The sequence below is a fragment of the Pinus tabuliformis genome, chromosome 7 (assembly GCF_031772625.1).
Source record: "Pinus tabuliformis cultivar Carrire ecotype Pingquan chromosome 7, CPIR1, whole genome shotgun sequence".
Lineage (NCBI taxonomy): Eukaryota > Viridiplantae > Streptophyta > Pinopsida > Pinales > Pinaceae > Pinus > Pinus tabuliformis.
The window spans coordinates 1370445458-1370469158 of record NC_142293.1 but is presented as its reverse complement, the minus strand read 5'-3'; the positions used below and the strand labels follow the sequence as shown (position 1 = coordinate 1370469158).

General features: G+C 37.5%; 1 protein-coding gene across 33 annotated transcripts in view; it reads right to left on the bottom strand.

The window, feature by feature from the left end:
* The window catches only part of LOC149252728 (kinesin-like protein KIN-7E, chloroplastic), a 370076-nt gene that overhangs the window by 197049 nt on the left and 149326 nt on the right, over positions 1 to 23701 (bottom strand). For all 33 annotated transcript variants that reach the window (XR_016266978.1, XR_016266981.1, XR_016266983.1 and 30 more), the window contains exons 15-17: positions 10155 to 10337; positions 9545 to 9709; positions 3783 to 4022 (exon numbers count right to left, since the gene is read on the bottom strand). Coding sequence is in view for 9 of the 33 variants with exons in the window: in XM_089459767.1 (XP_089315893.1) it covers positions 3783 to 4022; positions 9545 to 9709; positions 10155 to 10337 (588 nt within the window). In the remaining 24 variants the exon portion in view is untranslated. The remainder of the gene's footprint in view (positions 1 to 3782; positions 4023 to 9544; positions 9710 to 10154; positions 10338 to 23701) is intronic.

The following is a 23701-nucleotide window of genomic DNA, read 5'->3' as shown; positions in this document are numbered from 1 at the left end:
AATTCAAGAGAATCTGCACTTGCGAAAAACCAAATTCATGCTTTGTATATCACATAAAGAACAAATATCAGTGTGAGGCCTTACAAAGAAGAAAGTATCTTGCAATCTCAGTCACGTTAGAAAGGAGCCAAACCTCCCTCAAGGTTCTGAGCATAAGTGTACATTGAAAGATCTAAATATAAGTCAACTTCACCTTCAAGAAGAAAGATCTGAGCACATAAATGACTCAAGGCCGAACTTTTGTCAACATACTTAATGTCTGCAGTCCTGAACAGTATAGAAGCCATAAGAATTTGTCCTATAAATATAAGTTAACCCTGATCAGTAAGAAAGAAAGCAGACATTGGTACTGTCCTTCATGATTAACATTTGAGGTACATATCAGAGTTTAAAGAAAGCCCTATCCATAAGGACAGTCCATCAATCTTGATTCCCTGGGAGACAGTAAGATTCAATTCAGAAGTCCTAAACTATGGTGATAAATCAAGCTTAGTATCTATGTCTCAATCTTTATTCCCTGGGAGACAGTAAGATTCAATTCAGAAGTCCTAAACTATGGTGATAAATCAAGCTTAGTATCTATGTCTCAAGGAAGGAAACAATCTACAACAGTGAAGAAGAAATTGTTCAAATGTCTTGCTCCAACATATGAAAAAGCCATAAAGATTTATTCAAAGGTCAAGTATTTAGTGTTTCAGTCATCTTCAGTTCGCAACACAAGAAACAAGCATCCTATATCTTAAAGAATTGAGGTAAGTATAATTTGAGGTACACATAATCATTCTTGCTAATTTGGTATAGGACTTTAAAATTTCTTTAAGAACATACAGTTTTCGTATTATTAAAAGTTGTTGATCTCTAAGTACTAAGCAGACCATAGCTTTTAGTCTTTAAAGTTTGTAGGCATTCTAGGGATAAATTGGAAGCCCTAGAATTAATGTTTTGAAAAATGTCTTAAGCGTTTGAAAATTTCTAGTTATATATATTTATACTTCCCTGTCATGCAAGTGTTGCAGATACATATAAGCAATAATGAGTTGTTACAAAAAGAAATCCCTCCCACAATAGGTATAAATAATAAGAAGAAACTTGATACTAGAACTCAAAAAGGAGAAAGAAGCTTTAAAAGGAAACCCTACAGGTTTGTAAAAGAAGCAATGTATGAGCCCACGGGGGTTTGGATTGATGGTGAATGGGTGCGCTGTTAAGGCACTCCTTGCGATAGGTCACCGGTTCAAATCTCCCGTGGGTACGTAGTCCTGGTGGTTCGATGATGATTAACTGAAAAATGTAACTTTTTATATCTTAATAAAAAGTTTTGTTTTTTTTCTCCGGAAAAAAAAAAAAGAAGCAATGTATGTAAGAAGTTTTCTTCATTAAAAGTATGATTATTTTGAAATCTTTGCTTGGTATTACTAACTCTCTCGTGTCTAGATTTTGAATCGTAAAGATTCTTGTTAGGGTGATTAATCATTAAATTGAATCTACCCTCATTAAATTATCATTCATGTGGAACCCTAAAAGGGTTAAGTGTAAAACCTTAACCTAAGGGTATGTCAATATTTATGAAACCTTAGGCTACTGAGGGTTATTGATGAAGTCCAGAAATCCTATTCCTTTTATGTTTAGGATTTTGGTATTGTTATGATAGAAATCCTAGTCCTTTAGGGTTTGCTATTAATGTTTAAATTATGTATTGAAACCCTAGATCTTTAGGATTTGGTAAAATAGGATTTATAAGCAAGACCCTTGTATTAGCTAAGATGAGGTCCTAGGAATGAAGCCCTAGGTGTATATCAGTCTGTCTGACCGAAACCCTAGCCTAAACGAAATTGTTGTATTAGGTTTACCTAGTAGATAGTATTATGAAATGCAAAAGCATGATTATGAAATCCTAGATATGTATATGATCATAGTTTGTGAATTATAGGGTTTGTAACAAAAACCTTAGCAAAAGATTGATATTCTAGGATATGATGATATTGTTTCCAATATGATTTAGTTTTGGTTATAAAATCTAGGGTTTGTAACAAACCCTAGTAAAGTCTAACATGTATAGTAAAAATTGTTATTTGATTGAATTGTTGATATCTACGGTTTTGTGTCTCGAAGGTAGAATCTAGGGTTTACAAGAATAGAGTGTGTCATATATCTCTGAAATTGAGGCCCTAAATATAATGAATCTAATATCTTGATTGAGTTGCTTTAAGTCTTGATGATGTTATCTAGGATTTATGACAATAACCCTAACAAGAAGTATGTGTCTCTTGTTGATCATGAACCTAACTGGGTTTAGGTATTTAAAGTCTAAATGCTTCTACTATAATAACATGATTTTAATATAGTTAACTTCATGTTTGTATTTGGTTGTACTTGCTATTAAAGTTTTGCATGTACATATCTTCAAAATGATGAAGATATTTGCATAAGCATGATGAAGGAAGTTATATATCAAGATGACCTTGATACCGTAAGAAGGGTTAGAGCCATGAAAGGTTCTCCGATGTTATAGAAGAAGGAAAGTGATTGATCTCCCAAAGTTAAGAGGGAGCATAGTTAAAAGGAAAGAGTACATCTCCCCAATTAAGAGGGAGGGCATATTATGATAGTTATGATGAGTACTTTGAAGAAGAAATCGGAGAATGAATGAAAGTACTACAACCTATTAAGGATGTCTTCATGTTGCTGAAGAAATGAAAGAAGAAAAACTTCTGACTAGTTGCATATGAATAACTTGATATAAGTGGCATCAGGATGATTGAGGCCCCGGAAGGTTTGTGATTACTTGTATATATATTTTGAAAGTTTATTACTGATTGGGGTTTGTGTTTGTACAGAAAAATCTCTCCATAAGAAGGATGAACACTCTGGAAGCATGCTTGGACAAATGGATATATCTAATTTAGGGAGAGTTGAAGCATCTAATGGCGGATCCTTGGGAGGACATCTGGTCGGCATATGTGTTGGCTATGGTGATGTTGGGCCACACCTCATTGTTGTCCCTTAGTCTAGTTTTTTCCATGTAGGTTAGCCGTTGCAAGAGCTCATAGATTTTGAGGCAGCAGGCCCATCAAGAGATCCTTGTAAAAACATCCAAACATTGTATTTGAATTGAACAATCAAGAATTAAGGACAGTGTATCTAAATAAATGATATGGTGGTGATCAATTATAGATAGTTAGTAGTTCAATATTCTTTTTCCGTCCAATTTAAGTTTAACCTGCAGTCATCTAAGTAAGGGAACTTGTCCGCATTCTACTTGAAGTGAAGTGCCTAGCCTTCCAAACAATATGAGCATAGCAAGTGCTCGTATCGCAACTTGGACATCAAAAGACCACCATCTTGGTTTAAACTGAAACTCTACAGTTAAAACTTTTTATGCGCTCTAACATTCTTTTTTGATAATCCAAAAACCTTAAGAAGTTTTACTGTCCATTTCCAGATTAGGATTTGATTGTGTTTGTTTTGCATTGGTGGCTGTTGTGAGCCGAAATAAACGCATTTTTTCAGACGAAATGAAAATATTATTAAGGACATCAAAATAAATAAATAATATTACAGACGATGCATCGCATAATAATTACAAAACTTCTGTTTTCACTTTATAGTTCCTGCATAAAAGTCACTATCTACATAACATGGTCAGAGCCTTGGTGAAATTTCAGAGAGCTTTGGTCTTGCTTTCTATGCTCGCTTCCATCCTTAGACATCACTAGCCATGTACAGTCATTCAAATTGAAGCTGAGGAAATATAACAACAAAGTCTTAAAAGACAGACTTACTGGAGGTAGCCTCCGTCCACGCACAGTTGCACTGAATAGATCTCCAGCCTGTGTTCTTTCTGGAAAAGAATCAATAATTGGTGCCACATCATCAACCCTGAGACTGACAGACTTTCTCCGTCCAGTCTTGGAATCTACTGGAGAATCTGCTTGCAATGACGAAGGGGTGCCAGATACAGATGATGAAGTTGGAGAGCTTTCATTATCAATATTTGTAGTTGTTCCACCATTCTCTCGCTTCTGTATAAAGGCAAACACGCAGAAGAGAGCAAGTCAATCATGCAGAACATAACTTGAAATGCAATTTAGTAGTTTTCACATATCATTCAATTAGGAGATATATACTCAAACTTACCAAATTACTGATTTTCAATTTATTAATTCAAAAAGAAAATTGTGTGCTCCATAGCCTATAGTGAATCTTAAGGTGCATTATACCAAGTAGCTGATAGCGTAAGCATGGCAGTGTGATTTGACTACACCATAATTTAGTTTCTGTATATTTGATTACAAGTACCTTAAAGAGCAAAAGATAAACGAATGCTGCATAGCCTATATGGTGCATTATATGAAGTTGCTGATAGAGCTAATTATGGCACTACTGTTGAACTATACCATGATGTTATTTAAATTCAAGTTATATATTAAAGTCCATTAATTGCGATAATTGGCCAATGGGAGTGTGTAACATACAGAAATGAGTGAACATTTGGGGTGCTACTGCATCTCCAGAACTGCAAAAGAAATAAAATATTACAAAGCAAGCACCAAAATAGATAACTGAAAACTAGTGAGTTTAAAGGGGAAAATTAGGTGAGGATCACAAGGGGACCAAGAAGGAACCCTAAAACAACAATCTTGTAAAAAGTCAGCACTCCAAAGATCGAAGGATAAGAAGTGTGCAATGAGGTTTCTGATGACTACTGGATGTGCACACCAAAATCTACTATCCTGACTAACCTATGGAAGTAAGAAGTGATGAGCCTAGAATTAGAATTTCGTAAAATTTGTCTCTTAGAAATCTTTATTGGAGATGAAACATCTCAAGAAGTAGGGAAGTACATATCACTCTCTCATATTAAGCAAAATTTCTCAAGGAACCACACCAATCTTTGAGCAAGCACTAATTGTCCACAAATTTCCTTAGAGATAGTGTATTTGACACTGAAGGTAAAATAAAGAAGTTGGAGATTGAAGACCTGAGCTATATTCCACTAGAAAACAGGTCGAAAAATTGAAGAATATGCTGGAATCTCAGTGGGAAATACTTAATACATTGAGGGATCAGTCCATGCTCGTATGGAAAACGAACAGGAAATCTTACAGAGATCACTTGGCACTCAGATTGCAGAGATCACTTGGCACTGGAAAAACGATTTTTCTTTTCTTTCTTTTTCATTTTCTTTTTCTTTTCTTTTCTTTTCTTTCTCAAAAAAGAAAAAGAAAAAGAGAGATCATGGTTGTACAAATTTCCAGATCTACAAATTTTCTTAAAAAAAATTGAACATTCTTCATAAAGTAGAAGATCTAGCAAATCTAAATGATAGGATAAGAAATTTGCAAATAATTTCACTGAAGCAAAGTTCCTCCCTAATGCAAAAATTCTTTGTTGATGAAGAAACCAGGCTGAAGCGCTGGCATCTTCTTCCTCATCAATCCATCATGACCTTCTCATTACCACAATACTCTCATTATACAAAACTCTGACCTTGCTCTGATACCATGTTAAGAATAAACATGAGTTTGTGGTCTCGGAATTTGTGATTGTCTTGGGACTCACAGTCTCACAATGCAGTCACTGTTAATGGTGACCTCAAATTTCAAGGGCTCCAGAAGCAAATGAGCAACGATTGGTTCATTATTGTGGCCGATTTTCACAGATTTTGAGCCCTCTTGAAGTTTGGAGCAGATCCGGGGCCAATCCCAAGAAAATCGAGATCCAAATCCATACCTAATCCATGGATCCAGGGATCGATCCCTCAGGGTGGATGGATGCGGTAAAAGACCTTGGAAGTTATCATTTTCCTTCTGATTAGAAAATCATACAGCCACAACCCCCAATTGTTCCAGAGGACTTCGACAGTGAGCCAGTGCCCAGTTCGCTCCCCTCACCCTCAGCCATCAGACCCAGGAGACGTTGACATCATTGGCTTCATCATCAGACCTCTCTCTCTTGAGCAGCTCTTGAGCAGTCCTCTTTTCCAACCTTGGACAAACTCACTTAGAATTTTGTATTACCATACCTTTGTCATGATTATATACATGTGTTTTGAGACTGTATAACTCTAGGTTTATATCTTTATATTATTTTCAGCATTTTCTAGGAGCTCTGCTTGCGCTCCCACCTAGTATTCATACTGGTTGTATTCTTCAGTCCCGCTGAACTAACTCTGTGGTCATTATAATTATTCTTTCCTATCTTATTGCCTGAAGCTGTGGCCATGTCACAATTTTCTGTCTGACTATGCCCTGCTCAATATTGATAAAATTTTATAAGTGCTTCTGTTAGCAATTAATAAACATTTCCTATACACCCCTGTATTGTGTAAGAGTGGAAAATAAATAGGTTAAACTTCTATATAAATAATATAGTTACCAAGTCACTACAAAATAAATACCTCTGTTCCCAGTTTGAGATAGATGATATAGGGCACAACTAGTTTGCTCTCTGTCTAGGGCATACATCTTCTGATGGATTTTAATCTGTTGTTTCCTGTCAGAAAGAAACTGAAGGTGTATTCCTTCTACTTCCACGAGGACAGCACAAGTACATATGATAGCTGCCAGGGTCTATATACAAAATGGATCATATACTCTTCCTCAAACCCAATAGGGCAGAAATAAAATCAGAATATACTGAAGCATAAAATTATGTATAGTATAAGAAATTTGTACAGCCAGATGCTAAAGCACCACGTGTGCAGTGTCATCAGCAGAGAAATCTGGAGAAGAACATACCCATGTGACAAGCAAATTGAGCAAACTACAGCAGCAAACGTGAACTCCATCTTTGAGAAAAGAAGCAAGAAAAATTTTCCCTTAAAGAGCAGTAAATTCGCAACCAAAAGAGAAGAAGTTTCCCAACAAGAATCCAATGAGCATGTCAAATACTTCTAGGCATATGGAGTTTGCGCAATTGTCCCTAAATGAACAAGCAACCCCACCCAAGCCTTGTTTTCTACACTGAGATCCAAGAGTATCATTTAAACTTAGATTGTGAATTCTCTTTGTTCTCATGTGTTTTCATACATAAAAAGATCTATTCTCCCCAAATCACACCCTCGGAAGAGCCCAAAGATAAAATGGGGGGCTAGAGGTGGCCAAGGTTAAGAACAACCTGGGGGGGGCAAGTACCTGGTCCATGCCTTTCCATTTTTTATCAGTCAACTTCCTTTGCTTCCTTATTTTGAGTACTTGGCTCGGTTCTTTTTAGGTTCATACTGCTCTAATCTTTTTAATCTGCATATATATCTGGGGAAGATTTTGAGGCTGGCCATATATTTTCCATCAAAGCAGTCATCGAAGTAAATTGCAAGAGATTGGTGTGGATGAGAGAACATGTTGCAAACGAAACTAACTTTAGAGATATCCAAAAGGAGAACACTGCATTATCAGTTTAGAGGTATCATGGATGCCTGTCAAGATATAAGGACTGAATTATCAAAACTTGCATTTTCCAAGCTTATCTATGTATTTCCTATCAAAGAGAATGGTAACATTCCCAAGACTCAAATGTTTATGCCAGACTACCTCATCATATGAATATCCATGTGTCATTTATCGATGCCCCATTGCCCATCTGAATACTGCCTAAATTCATCCAATGATTGCAAAGTCCAATGCATTCTTCAATGAACTACGAATCACTACATAGGGTATGAATAGTGACAGGGCATAATTCTACAACATATTCTATTTAAGCAACTTATTCGTACTTGTATATGAATTGGGATTAAATAATAAAGATAGTGGTTGTCCTATAAGTGCTCTAGAATGCATTGATGACTTGGAAGGCATCTATTCCAATCTGCTTGCTCCAGCCTCAATACCCTCTTTAGAGTGTTTGGATAAAATTGTCACTTTGGACTCCCTTTGACTATTAACCTAAGGTTAATAAGATGTACTAGTCCCATATACATGAAGGGATTGATTCATTTACAAATTAAGAGGTAGGTCTTGACAACATGACCTATCGTTTTGGTGGGCATCCACTCAAATTACATCCATAAAATATCTTGCCCTAGGTATTGGCCTAAGAAGGAAACCCTAGTTTCTTCTCCCTCAACTTGAGGACTTTCTTGAAGGTTTCATGAGCCTTGTAATTGTTGCAATCCATCACAGGAAACCTTTTCTCTTTGGTCTTGACTCTTGACCTCTGGAACTCCTATTATTATTATCAATTACATCAAACCCTAGGTTTCACACCTCCCTTTTCTAGGTCTTTTCATTGAGAACAAATTGCTTCCTTAAATAAGCCTTTGAACTTATACTATGTCTCTGTATTAGAATTGATCTCTTCCTCTCTTACCGGGACTCCTCCCATCGGTGAAAATTTGTAAAGAGCAGGGGGTTTTGGCTGAGGTCACATTGAGCCTCTACTCCAATATCTGCTAGATTTTCTGGTAACAAGATATATAGACCACCAAAAAATTTGGAGTGTCTATTGCAAGCCTAATTCTCCAATTCAATCTTAAACAACTTCTGTTTTGATAAATGTAAAGGATGATCAAGATAGGTGTTGCATGTGGGTGAGAATGTATCCAATAGTGATTATTGACACATCTTTGTGAACACAGGAAGCCTTGATCAAAGTAAAGGACTTGAGAAATGATCCTGGATGATATTTTGTTTGAGCAGTCGGAAAGCCTCTTATGAGCTTTTTATTGATTTAAATGTGGTAATACCCTCTGTGGCCCAAAAACTGTCCTCCACTTGCCAACGGTTTCCAGTAGACCATAACAATAGAATAAGGGTTTCAATTTTTTGTGGTAAACCCACAACCAACCCTTACTGACAATGTAAATCAAAAGCCTGTCAGAGGGAAGTCTGCATGTCTTGGAAATTATATTTCAAACATATCCCAGCCTTGCAACATTTCTGCAACCTCAAACAGAGGTGGTGAATATTATCCCTTACCAAGCCATAAAAGAGCTGATCATGTAGACAGATTTCAACCAAGTCCAGAATTAACACCCCAAAAGCATTGGCGATAATCCAGCAGAATATGATTAACCAGAAAGGCATGATGGTGTAACAGAAAGATCCACAATCTGTAAGAAATGTGGAGTTGTGCTCCATTTCAAAGCAAATAATTAAACTAAAAACAAAACAAAAAACAGAAACTTGCTAAAGAGATCAGCAAGAGAAGTTACTTATCACTGAAGGTGCAAATCTGTGGCTTTGTTATATGAATGAGCAAAAGAATATACCTCAATGAGCCTTGCTACTTTGGAATTGTTCAACCAAAGAGATGTCAGCAATGGAAATCTTAGTTGCATAACAGCATAACCAGATTTCAAGGTTCAAACTGACAAAACTCAAAAATATTCTTATAGGAAGAATAATTCAAGATTGGAATCTTGGATTGGTAAAAGAAAAGTCTCCATCGAAATACCACCACAGGGGTTAGAATACCTTTTGTTATATTTTTAATGGAATTCCATTTAACATAAAACTACAGAACTCAACACTAAACACCTGATACTTAGTCATTAAATATCCACACTGAAACTTAATTGATGGTTTTGACCAGGAAACATTACCCGTAGTTTGAACCAATTGAGCATGCCATGTTTTTTGTTCTTCTTCTCCTCCTTGAATGAATCCTCTATGTTGTTCTCGCCCTTTCCTTCTGTAGAAAATTCTGAATCATGACTATCATCATCCTCAATCATGAAGTCACGTCTCCTATTTGGTAGGTATGCTAACTGCATGGAATTAGCATAAATTTGGGTGAAAGAGGCAAGAAAAACATTAAAAAATAATAATAATCATTAACCTCCCAGCATTGCTCATGCCTTTGCAATCCTACAAGCTTGTCCCAGATTCCAATTTCATAAACATTGATAAGTGTATCCACAAACTTCCTTAACAGATTTCAGATACTTAAGAGAGAATTCATTTAAATATAATACAAGAAGCAAGCATTTCTTTAGTGCAGGGTTTTGAAGAAAGATGCCTCTCTTATCACATAAGTTATAATATGATTGGTGGAGAACTATACATGTTCCATAGATTGCTGCCTGAATCACCAAATGGAACAAAACCTTGACTTTCCCACAAACCAATAACAAAAATGCAACTGGTCATTCCCTATAAACCACACCATCTTTAACAATTAGAATTATATAATATAGACCTACATCTGCATACCTCCTCTTCTCCAAAAGAATGTCTTCGTCGATGACCAGATCTTTCTGGAATGTTTGAGGGGATGGTATTCTTTGTAGATACTAAAATGAGTTTTGTCAGCCTCTGAATTCTTCCCATTAAAGCTGCCTTTTCTTGTTCCTCTTCTTCCAGCCGTGACTGCAGCTTAACTTGGCCAGCTTTCAGCTTCGAGAGACATTCAAGGAATAGAAAACAGGATCAGAATGCAAGAGAATTCAAATATAGCACACATCACACTAGCATAAGAAAATTTTGAAAGACAACACTGCAAAAATCTTAATTTCAATGCATGAGCAAAGCATAAAGATAAAAACCATATTAAATAGAACAGCTGAGGATGATAGAAACTTACTGAAAAGGAAAGAGGCGAGAATTTGGGAAGACATTTTTTATATGGAAAAGTAAAATGCTTAACTGAACCCCCTACAAAAGAATGTATGCCTCTACGCACAAAGCTATATTTTCATATTAAGATATCAATCTTTAAGAATTCTACATAGTACTTGGATGTTCATATCTTCTTGTAGTCCTGTGTGCGAAAATATCTATTTTTTTATCTTGTAGTTGTAAGCCATATATGTCAAAGCCAGACAATATTCCAATCATCAATTCAGCATTTGTAGAAGGCAACTTCAGAGAAAAGAAGCATAAATAGGAGATGAAGAGAATCCAATAAAGCTATGTACACTGTCCTTCATGTCCTTTAATATTTAATATATGTTGTGTTGATTTTTCATAGGATCTTCTAAACTGATAATTACTTCTTATGATTTCTTGAGTTAATCTTTTCTTTCATTCATATTCATCGTAAATCAATTACATAGAAGATCTCAACAGTATAAAGAAAATGCCAGTAGGATCAGAAAGAGACAGTCAAACAAAAGACACAAGAATTTACCCTGAGAAAACCCACATGGGGATACATCAAGTCAAATTGACTAGTAGCACAGCCCCGGTCAGACCTGGTCAAACTGCCCTCTTAGACAAGTCAATCTTTTCCTCAACCAATTCTGCCAGGTCTGCTCAGAATTTGGCCTCCGACCTACCTCAAAATTCAGCCATTTTTCCTGCCTCGGAATTCGGTCTTATTAGAACTTGGAACTGCCCACAATTTCGATCTGTCCGAAAGACAAATTTAGCTGCCACAGAATACTTCTTTTCGAGGAACTCGGCCTCCTTTCTGCTCCTTTCTGCTCCTTCACTAATGTACAAAGAATCCAAATTGGTTTCCGAGAGCAGAGAGAAATGACACATATATATAGTGATCATGATGAACAAATGGGTGTCTCTTTAGCTTGGGGCCGACTTGATCTATTTGGTGCCAAAATCTAAACTTCAAAAATTCAAAAATTCTTTCTTTTGAAACTGACATGAAGAACATGTCTTTATTTATTTTCATATACATTTCCAGGGTTAGAATACTAATTATGAAGACTGACCGTAGCTACAAAATTCAACTCTCCCTCTTAGCTAGGGACGTATTCATAATGACTATCTCGATGTTCTCTTGTTGACAAATTTCTCTAAGAAAAAGTTATAAAAATTTATCATCAGCAACATCATCATTCAATTACCATAATCCTGCTCAACAAATTTGACCTATGGTAAAATCTACAACATCAACTAGGTACCGTCATTCCAATCGGCACCTCTAACCTATGTTGCATCATCGCCATAATCCCAGTTAGTACTCCTAATACATGGTACATCATTAACATCAATTAGTCACCATAATTCCAGTCTCTTTGTCACATGGTATACTAACAAGTCTTGGTTCACCATCATTCCGGTGAATATCTTTCACCATCATTCCAGTGAATATCTTTAACACATGATGAATCTCCAAAGGCCACACTCTACCTGAGTAATTCCAGACCTAATGCTAAATGAGCTCACTCAACCTATCTAGAGAGTTTTGAGCCTGATGTTGAAAGGCACCCACTCAACTAAGTGATCTTGGGCCTTGAGGACCATTCTTCCTATTTACAATCAACATACTTGACACAGGAAGAATGATTGTCTTTTGTTAGACCATGCTCCCTAATTATGGTCAACATACTTGACACACAGAGAATGTTTGTCCTTCATGTTATCTCATTAACACTCTGGACCATTTTTCCTGATCCTAGTCAACCTGACCCAGGGAGAACGATTATCCTTGATGCCGCAATTTCATCACTCCCTCTTGTTGAGAGAGACATGCTCAATCAATCCAAGCTTGTCCTCGAAGTGTAGACTTCATCCTGGAACAGAGGATTTCTCAAAACTCTGCTTAATTAAGGAATAATACTAAAGCCACATTGCTTCCTTCTGTACCATGTCTCAGTATTGTTACCGCTCAAACTAGCAAGGGTCCTAGGAGGGGATCCTATAGGGAAACTACTAGGTCAAGGGCAATAATGGAGTGATAGCCCAATGTCACCTCAGTCAAGGCTCCCTGCTCTTTACGAACTTTCACCGATGGAAGGAGAGGAATCACAATAATGGATGTGTCAATGAGAGGATAAAGGGTAATTCCCAAGGCCTATTTGTAAAAGAGACTCAATTGTGTCGCTTTCCTGCTTGGAAAGCAAGGTAATAGGCTCTCTAGGAAGGGCTAAGAGGATTCTTGAGGCTAGGGTTTAGGAATGTATCTTGTAAAGATGATTCTTAGGCCTACAAATCCTTATGGAAACTTGGCCTTAACGTGATCTTTGTGGAATTAGAGTTGTAAAGTTGCGGGACCACACAGGACCAAGTGAATCCAAAATTAGGTTAAGGGTATGGAGTTGCTCAACCAAGGAGGGGCTTGACCTAATTAGGGAAGAGAAGAGGATCAAAGGACAAATTTTCTTTTGAGATTTGGATGCAACGATCCTAATGAGGTCACAAACCCGAAATCAACTTAGGGCAAGAAATGGTCTTGTGGCTAGGGCTTGCTATATATTGGGATTCCAGCATCAGAATTGCTCGGAATTTGGAGGACCTCTTGAGAAAACTACAACACAGTAGTGGACCAATTTTCAATGGTTTTGGATGGCTACAAATGATTTCATGTGATGCCCTAGGGGACCTTCTGGGGTTAGGCCTAGAATTGGAAGAAATGAAGAAAATAAATGTTATTTTGACAACCAAAGGGATACGAGGATTAGTGCCTTGTTGCTTGGGCCTAATGGAGTCAAGATACACATACATCATGAAATTTCGTGAGCTAAGGAGCCCTAATTGATCTTTGCTAGCCTCTCCAAGGGTTGCAGCTAGATCAATAGAGATTTATACTTCAAATTTGTGAAAGAAACGAAATTCCGAGGTCTTTAACCCAAGAGGTGCCTCTACGAATATTCGCCCAATATCTCAAACGTCAACGCATGCATTTAATCAATTATTCAAGGCCCCAAAAGAATTATGCATTACATTTAACCTATGTTGCACTGGTTTTGGGAACGGGGGAACGCCAAGGACAGGGAGACGAGTCCCCGGAATGGCTAGAGCGCACCCACAAATTTTTAGGGGACAGATTTGGGAACGGAAATATATATATATATATATATACATATACATATATATACTTGTAGTTGTTTCAACCTAATATTATGCACAACCCTTACACTCAACCATTAAAATCTCAAACAATTTGAAAAAGGGTCGAGTGACATTCCATTATTGGCCACTAGACATGAGCTTTAGCTTTAGGAAACTTAAGTGTAACTACTTTAAATTTGTAATAAGGTCCATGAATAATCTATCAAGGGGAACTGTCTTTATATTAGTTTTGTTTCCTCATATTTCTTGTTAATGATGACTGTTAAACACAAAAGGCATTTCCTTTTCAGTAAATTTTGCAAACTTTTATAGTTGTGTTGAAAACCAACATAAAATAATTTGGTTTTCTAATGATATCAAATTCATATTCCAGATTAAGAGGAGGAGTAATAGAAATTTCTTTAAACAATTTAGTACTCAATCCAATTCACAACTATCTTATTGTTTTCACAATGCTTCGGGTTGGGATGATGGAAGCATTGAACTTGAATGAGTCCTCGAAACCCACATACAATATGTAAAAGTTGAGACGATCCTAAGAAAGAACAAGAAAAATAACCACAAGGATCATCCTTTTAAAACGTTGTATTTTCTGTTTTCTTGACATGGAGGGTGTTTTTTGTAATTTTACCATTGAAAATCCAATATCTAAATCACTAGAAATCCAAAATGAAACCCATCATACAAAACTCATGTTTTGAGTTGCAACTTGTACAAAAAAATTAGATTCAATGCATTCCAAAAAAAATGAATGGAAAAAATGATCATATTGTTCTATCATCAATGTCCATGATTGTCAAAGTTGAAGCTTTGTGCTTGGATTATCCCTAAAACCTTCCCAAAACATCCCTGAAATCTGTGCCTAGAAAACCCTTGAAATCTACCAAAAACATCCCTGAAAATTGTCCAGAATGTCTTGGGGATGGCTAGCAAGTCCCCAAGTCCCCCATGGAATCCCCAACAATTTGGGGACGTTTCCTAAGGGTCCAAAAGTCCTCGAAACGTGAGGACACAGGGTACGTGAGTATTTTTTGGGGGGTTGGTCACCGTGCAACATAACATTTAACCCATACAAGAATAAAGAAAACAAAATACATGCAGTTAACTAGTAAGATAACAAAAATAACATCAAAATTTCGACTTACAGAAGAGAAAGAGTATATCCATTTATCAACTTTGCATTGGAGAAGCTCCAAAGGCAATAGCAAAATCCAAACATCATAGTGCATCAAGAAAAGCTGCTAAAATTCATCCCGACAAAAAGTGTGAAAATCTCATAAGAGATACTAATCCAATCCAAGTGATGATGTTCAAAATGAATGATCTCACTTCTATTTTTACAATCATTAAGGAGTTTGATTTGCCTAATTTGGCCTAATTGAGCCCCAAATAATAAAATAATGTCCAATAATAGCATCCCTTGGTGACAAACCCACCAAGATAGCTCAATAATCCAATAATAAGCCTCTCAAGAGGGTCAAATGATCAATAAAGTGAGTAATTGGGCCTTTGAGGAGGGTTAATGAAGTCCAGAGGGTGTTAAGATGTGGGAATGGACCTCAAACATAGTGGGCAAGGGGTTGGCCCCTTGTTATCCAAGCAAATCCTTATGGTGCCCCCAATTGGGTGTGGAGGGCACAAGGACATCCTCATGGATATCCAAGTGGATCGAAAGTCCCTGTAAACCATCTGTAAGGGCTCGGATAATGACATAAGCCCTCATTTGGACCCCAGATCATCTAGCAAGTGTGTGGTGTATGTGTGGAGCCAAATGGACATGTTGAACCAGTTGCATCATCCTCATCCAAAAGGTGGAACACAAGCAATCAACGAGTGGTACTGTGGATCCATCAAGTACTCTCTACTATGGTGGAGGTCCATGGCTCTCATCGCCCACCCTACAAGTGTCAATGTGGCCCTTCAGAGGGCTAGGACCCCGTATAGAGAGACCAAGCCCCAATTGGAGACCCACCTGCAATCCTGCATAAGATCCAATGTGTCCCCTTTCCCTCCAATACAACAAATCATCAGAATAATCAAGTAAAAGAGCTCACAAGTCATGGAATCAATGGGGCACTTCATGGTGGCATGCCCTTCCATAGTAATCTTTGTCATGTATAGGTGTCCCCAAGCTCAATAATGGGGTTAATTAAGGACCCTATTAGGTGTTGGCATCCTTTAAAAGGGGTGACATGTCCATGGTACATCCCTCAAGTAGTAGGTCGCAAATGATAAAGTAATGGAACGAAGTAGGCATCAGGGGAATCATCCAAACCTCATGTCATGGTACAAGGGTAGCTATAATAAGGTAAGCCCACACCTGGGTATATGAGTGTAGGAGGGAGAAAATCGTGGTACATGAGTTACCCCAGCCTTCGTTTGTCTACCCTTCTTCATATGCTTTTTGCCTTTGATTGATTTTTCTTCATAACTGCTCAAGGCTCTAGGGGATGAGAGCATGATGTGTAGTATATAGCAGTGGATACCACCTTATGGTGGGGCAGCGTATCACCCACCAAGGGTTGGGACAATCATGGGTTCCTTAATGATGGAGGGGGCTCATCTAGGTCCCATAGGAACCAGGGTGATGCCCATGGATAAGTGCTAGAGCTCATCTTTGGCTTTTGCCCACATACTAAATTTGTATGTCTCAGTCATCTTTTGCACTTTGTGGTACATTTCCTATTGAGAGTGGTCAAATTATGCTTTTTCTTTTCTCTTTAGTTGCATCAACCTCTGGGCATCATTCCAGGCCCAACCCAAGGTGTGGACAAGGGGAGGGGGAGGCTAACTCTATGTGGACCCAATGGACACATGTGGACGCGGATGGGAAAAGAGATGAATGGGGCTAAAATCAGTGGAAGGGAGTGATGTATATGGTGTCAGGAAGCAGGACCACACAACCAAAATTGGGGTTTCCCATGTAGTGCCAACCCTAAAGCTAATGGCCAACAAAGGAGATCCCACAGGACTAGGGTACAAAGTTAACCATGAAATTGGTTAGTGGAGACAAGAATACAAACCTAGCCCACTCTTTCTGTCGAATCCCTGCACCAATCCATGCCCAAAAGTGTCCATGACAAGTAAGGAAAATTACTCAACTATACCAATTAAAAGTCATACCCTCAAGGACAGGAGGCCCACCTTCAAACATACAATCATAAGTGGGTGAGGGACCACATGGTTGACTCAGGTGGCGGAGATAATGGCACATCGAGCTATCTGGTGGCTGCAAGGGACTATTCATTGTCGGCTGAGGACCATCTAGGAGAAAAAAATTCTCCTATATACACTACCCACAAGTGGTGGGTAACAGGGACTAGATCTCATTATGCTTTGACATGTCATCATGGTCGTCACATGAATCTAATCAATGCAATCCTGCAAGTAGCCTCTAAATCTATACTACTTCTCAACTTGCCAACCAAGCTGCAACATACTTTTCCTTTGTAGTATTAAGTGCAACGAATATTTGCTTCCTACTCATTCAAGGAATCATAATGGAGCCCAAACTAAAGCAATATCTTGGTGAACTCTTTCTGTCTTTTGCACTCTCTACCCAATAAGAATGTGAGTATCCTCGTAATTGTACTTCATTGTTTGAGTTATATCTCAAACCATAACCGGCGATGCCATAACCAATTGCACCATGTTGGTACTTCATCATATGTTGAGTGTAACGAACAAAGTTCGTATACTAAGAGGAATCCTCTAATACCAATGTAGCAAACAAAGTTCATGTATTCAAAAGTTAAATACTCCAGAAGACTTGGAATATGAAGATATCTATTGAAGGTACAAGAATATATATTAAAATGTATGAATGATAATGATGATACAAATGAGAGTGAGGACCTGCTTATATACCCTAGGCAGATGCCCTTTCACTAAATGGTCATGTCCTTAGAGACATGCCCTTTTAATACTAACTAATAGTTAATTAATCATTATTTACATTATTTGTATTATTTTTAAATAAATTATATTCATAACAATGCCTTCCTCTTCAAAAAGCTTTGTCCTCAAAGCTTATTGCTGATAAGGCGAGTCATTTGTCTCTTTGTTTTGAAATTTATTTGTATCTTTCGTAGTTCTTCGAGTTGTCATTTTCATTGATATGTGATGATAGGATCATTGGAGTGATAAGTAAAATTGTCAAACTAAGAAAGGATCTTACCATCCTAGATCAATCTTTTGTGGAATCTTGCAGTTACTAGAAACTTGTGATGAATTGTTATAACATGACTAGATTGTGCAAACATCGGTATTATTTGGAGCATAAGTTTGTTGTTTATGTTCTGAGTGATACAGATTCATAGATTGATTGAAATGTTTGTTCTTGTGATTCGGATGTAGATAAGGAGTTCTTTTGGTTTGTCATTCCCTTGTCATGAGTGGCAATATTTTGATTTACTTAAGGTTTTGCTATCGTCGAGTTGGTTACAGAATCTTCACTTGGAATTTTCATCGTCTGAAGTGCAACATCTAAGTGTGTTTTTTCTTCAACTAGCTTGTCTTATTCTTAATGTTTGATATTCACTGGATCGGTATTCATTCCATTCTCTTCAACTTGAATTCCTTCATTTGAAGATTTCGACGCTTATCTCTTAATAAGTTGTTGTACTTTATTTTCCAACAACTTCTTGTCCTTCTTAAGCTTCTTAACTTGTGTTCCTAATTTTTCACTATGGTCCTTAAGCCGAGAAACATATTCATTTTTGTCAACAATGAACTTGTTCTCCGTATTTAAGATAGAGGATCCTAGTGTTTCCATCCAAGGTGATCCCAAAATAATTTCACCCTAATCATTTCATAGGGATTGAACAGAGAATTGCGATATAAATGTATAATCCCTAGTGTTTAACTACAAATCAATTATTTCGTATTTTTTTGTCCAAGAAGTCTAATTTTTCGATTATATTTGACTCAAGAATCACCAATTGGTTTGCAATTTTAAGGTTTATATAATTTTTACTTTCAATAGGTGAGATAGAAATAATAACATCTTTTCTTGCGAGAATCCCCTTAATTCTAAATAGCATCTTAGCATAGTTGAGTGAAGTTTCTAAAAATCTTCCTTCAATTCCGAAATAGACTCCATTCATTTTTCTTCAGAGATTTACCCCATTCTATTTTTAATTCCTTTTCTTTTTTTCTTTTTTTTTAATAGCCATGACTTTACTGCTAAAAAACTTACCTTATATGTAATATTACTTTTTATATGTTGGCCCTTTATGAGCCCAAATCCTTCACCTTAATTTTTTCTAATATATAAGTATAACAATAATTCCTTTGCTTCCAATAGTACTTTTTATAACCTTGATGGCATCTTTTATGAAATATCTTTTTAATAAAAAAAAAAAAAATCAAAGGAACCTTAATTACCCTTTTTTTCTTTTACTACATATAACGTTTGTCTTCTGTTTATTGTATATTTTGTTATTTCAACAATATAATCTCTCATGTATGAATCGGTTAACCTTTCGAACATTCAATTTTACGATTAAAAATTAATTTGGTTTGATGAACCAATTTGTTTCTTTTGATAATTGCAATTGTACAGATGTGTGACCATATAGGACACATTACGTAACTTTTAAGCAGTGACTATACGAATCCGGTGAAATTCAGTTGTGTGATTTGTTGGCTATACAAACTAAGAAATGTTGTGATTGCACAAGATGGTGTGATCACAACATTCCTTAGTTTGTATAGCCAACAAATCACACAACTGAATTCAAAAGTTAAATACTCCAGAAGACTTCTAATATGAAGATCTCCATTGAAGATACAATAATATATATTAAAATGTATGAATAAGAATGATGATACAAATGAGTGTGTGGCCCTGCTTATATACCCTAGGTAGGTGCCCTTTCACTGAATGGTCATGTCCTTAGGGACATGCCCCTTTGATACCAACTATTAGTTAATTAATCATTATTTACATTATTTGTATATAAATTATATTCAGAAAATTGAGCCACATGTCTTGGCTCGACCATAAGTTGATCAACGACTTCCTGGTTACCCAGACTGGATGCTCTTTCTTAAACGAATCTTGCTATGGCAGTTTTGGTTGCTGCCTCTGCCGCTGCAGCTTTTCTCGTTATTGTAGCATATTATCTAGCCTGACAACCTCAATGACAGTCCATCATCTTGAATTCAGAGGTCAACTCCCTCTTAAACTAAAACAAGGTGCCCTAACTGCTCCCTCCGTTACGGAAGCAATTCTTTCCACTACAGCTACTCCCTCTAACACGAGTCCTGCTGCTTTCATTAGAAACAAATCATATAGGACCAACCTTGATCTAACAACGCAAATCTTAAGTGCAATCTTCTATTTGCAAGCAGGAGACTTCTTCATGACCCTTGAAGCCTTAAGGTGGTTCCATGTACACTTCTTCCTCAAATTCTTCACGAAGAAAAATAGCCTCTACATCCATCTAATGTAATTCCATAACAGAAGCAACAATAATTCTAATAGAAATGTACCTAGCAACTAGAGCAAACCTCTTTTCATAATCCTCTCCCTTTCTGGGAGAACCTTCCCAAATCTTGCTAATATGCTGCCATCTATTGCATGCTAGAACTTATAGATCTATTTGGAAGTCACCATTGACTTCTCTTTGGCACAAACAATTTATACTTTAGACTTGCTAATTGGCCTACTCCCTTTGAGCTTTGATCTCATTTTGTACAATATCTCTCAACACAAATCACTGATTTTTGGAGAGTCTTCTTGTCGCAAGCTTTGCTTCATTCTTCCACTACTTCCATTTGTTGTCAGACTTTAGCAACCTTTATTATGTACCTGCAATCCTCACTAGGAGGTCATGGAAGAACAATTATAACCAAGCAAGGATATAAAGACAAGAGACTAACAAGAATTAAGGAGGAGAGATGTAGGTTACTTATCGTTTGATAATTATATGAAAATGTCATCTCCCTCTCGATCTTAGCCTTCTTGCATCCATCTTGCAAATTTATCAACCTTGTCCTCATCATCAACATGATGTCATTCCCTCCTTGCATTAATTATTTTAATTTCCTAAGTTTAGACTTGGGGTCCCATTAAAAATAATTAATTATTTTAATAAAATTGTCTCGAGGTGGAATTTCCCAAAACGATTTCTAAGCAATGTTGCACGAAGCGGGAGCGAAGCGGAAGCGCGGAAGCGGAAGCGGAAGCGTCATTTTCCAAAAATCTAGGAAGCGAAGCGTCCGCGGAAGCGTCTGCTATATATATATATTTTTTATATTTTTTTGCATTTATACTCAAAACAAACATCCCAAATACCAAATTAATTGTAGAAGACATGAAAACATGCATATTTTTGCATAAATCAAGATAGATATGGCATCCATGATTCCATTGTAGTTACTAGTATGTACAACAATCATCTATATTCTAGCTATTACAAACATACATCAAATTTTTAAGCATATTATAAAACATAAAACATTTAAGCATATTATAAAACATAAAACATAGAGCATATTATGATTTATCTAGCAAGTGAGCAACTGTCAACATTTGTCATGTCCAAAATTCAAATAATAATGTTTACAAAATATGTCACTTGGTCACCGCCAAGCCAAAAAGGTTCAAAATTCAAATTCACAAGTCTACAAGTCTAATGAGTAATCTATGACAAAAAGTAGTAGATTGTGAATATATCTACTAATCTCTCCTCCTTCCACCACGAATAGAACGTGGTGGCGGGCCTCCATGTGGTGGCAATGAAGAAGATGGTGCCTCTGGAAGTCGTGGCACTGAAACTGATGAAGAAGAACCCCCTGCTGTTGGTGTTGAACCATGGAACCTAGGAACCAAGGGACCAGATGAGGGAGCATCTGCTATATTTATATTTTTTTTTGCTTTCATTTGTCACCCTAACCCAAGGTGGACCCACCCCCAACAAGCAAACTCACCTAAAATTTAAAAAAAAATTGAAAAAAAAACGATTTTCTAAATGCTTTTCCGGAAGCTTTTCTGGAAGCGTCTCGGAAGCGTCTCGGAAGCGTCTGGGAAGCGTCTGGGAAGTGCCTGGGAAGCGCCTGGGAAGCGTCTGGGAAGCGCCGTACGAAGCGCGCTTCGGAAGCGCCAGCGCTTCCAAATTTCCAGGAAGCGTCTAAAAATTTCGGAAGCGCGCTTCGCCATTTTCGGAAGCGCGCTTCCTGGGCGCTTCCGTACGGGGCGCGCTTCGGGTCTAGGATCCGGGGGGGGGCGCTTCCTGCAACATTGTTTCTAAGTATTGGTGAATGCATGTGTCTAAGCCTCCCTGCAAATTTTGGGACTTAGAGCAAATCCGATGCTACCAGAAATCAACAATTGGCACATCCTGAAGACCATTATGGAAGGGCAGGGCATTATGAAGTCCCTACCTGTGGTCCATGATTTGGTAAGCTCATTTACTCCATTTCTCTAATGACTTGTTGTACTGAAAGGCTAAGGGACGCATTGGATCTTATGCAAGATTGCAGAAGGTTTCCATCTTGGATCTGGTCTCCCTATACGAGGTCTTAATCCTCCAGAGGGCTACATTGGCACATGTAGGGTGAACGTTGACAGACATGGGCTTCCACAGCAACAAATTGCACTCCATGGATCCCCACAGCCATTCAGAGATTGTTCGTGGTTCACTTATTGGACAAGGAAGATGCACCTAATCCATCATACCCAACCGGCTCCAAATCTACACCATACACTTGGCAGGTGATCCAAGACTTGCACGATGATGTGGCATCACCTACACCATCATCCTAGCCCTTGCAGAAGATCTACAGAATCTTCGATTTGTTTGGAGACCCATGAGGACACCTGTGTGCCCCCACATGTCATTTGGAGCACCACATGTTATTACAAGGGGCCAACCCCTTGTCCACTGCTTTTGAGGGTCATATTCTTCATTGTGGCACCCATGAACCTCATTATGCCTCTTAGTGTTGAAGAATCTAGGGCAAACATAAATTAGGGTGATCCTTATTAACATGATAACAATTTGTGAAGTATTTATACAATTAACCTTAACTTGATCTTCCATTCATTATTAGTGTATGTATGTTAGCTTCATCAAACTGCTATAAAAAACAAAAAAGACAAGAACACAAAGTATTTGGCTTTCTGTCAGGGCCAAAACCTCTCCCTCTTGGAGAGGAAAACCCACGAAAAATTCTCCTTATAGAGATTCCATTGACAAATACCAATACCATGACCCTTGACACATTCTGCCTCTCTAAGACCAAGACATCAATCCCATACTCTACCACTGTTGAGATCATCATCTTCGCTGCATCACTGCATCACTAAGATCTTCATTATTGCTGCTTCATAACATCTGCACCATGACTGCTCCTTGAGATTGCTACCGAGGTGATCTCTACACATTCCTTGAGATCGTTACCTTTAAGAACAAGATCAAGTCTTGTATTTACACCTTACTATAGGTTGTGTAACATCATGATCTGAGACTATTCATCCTTATCATTCTCATTATGTTGAGACAATAATTATCATGATTAGTACTGCTTGTGATCCTTGTCATTGTGATTGCATCCTAATTTGCCGAGGAAGTGTACTGTACTGATATACATATTCAGATTGAGATCAGAGATCTGAATACTGTGATATTCAAGTATGTTGAGAATCTTTGTCATCATGGAAACTTATTTCATCAACATGGTTCTGTCGAGATAATATGCCGAGTGTAGAACCACTTCTTGCAACCCTAACCACTATAGTTCATGATGTCAAGGCTACTACAGGAATACCACCTTTAGGATCAACAGGATCTCTGTTAAGCTGAGACAGTAATATATGTGCATGCCGAGGATGATCCATTCATAGTGACTGCGTTCTGGAATGAAATTCGAGTTGGTATGCTGCTGTAGGACACAGGTCAAAGATACCAATGTTTAGACTGCTTGAATATACATTCTCCTGTAGTGCGAGTTGCAGGGACTTGCCTCCATTTATCCGAGACCTAGTCTGTCTGCCCTTAAAC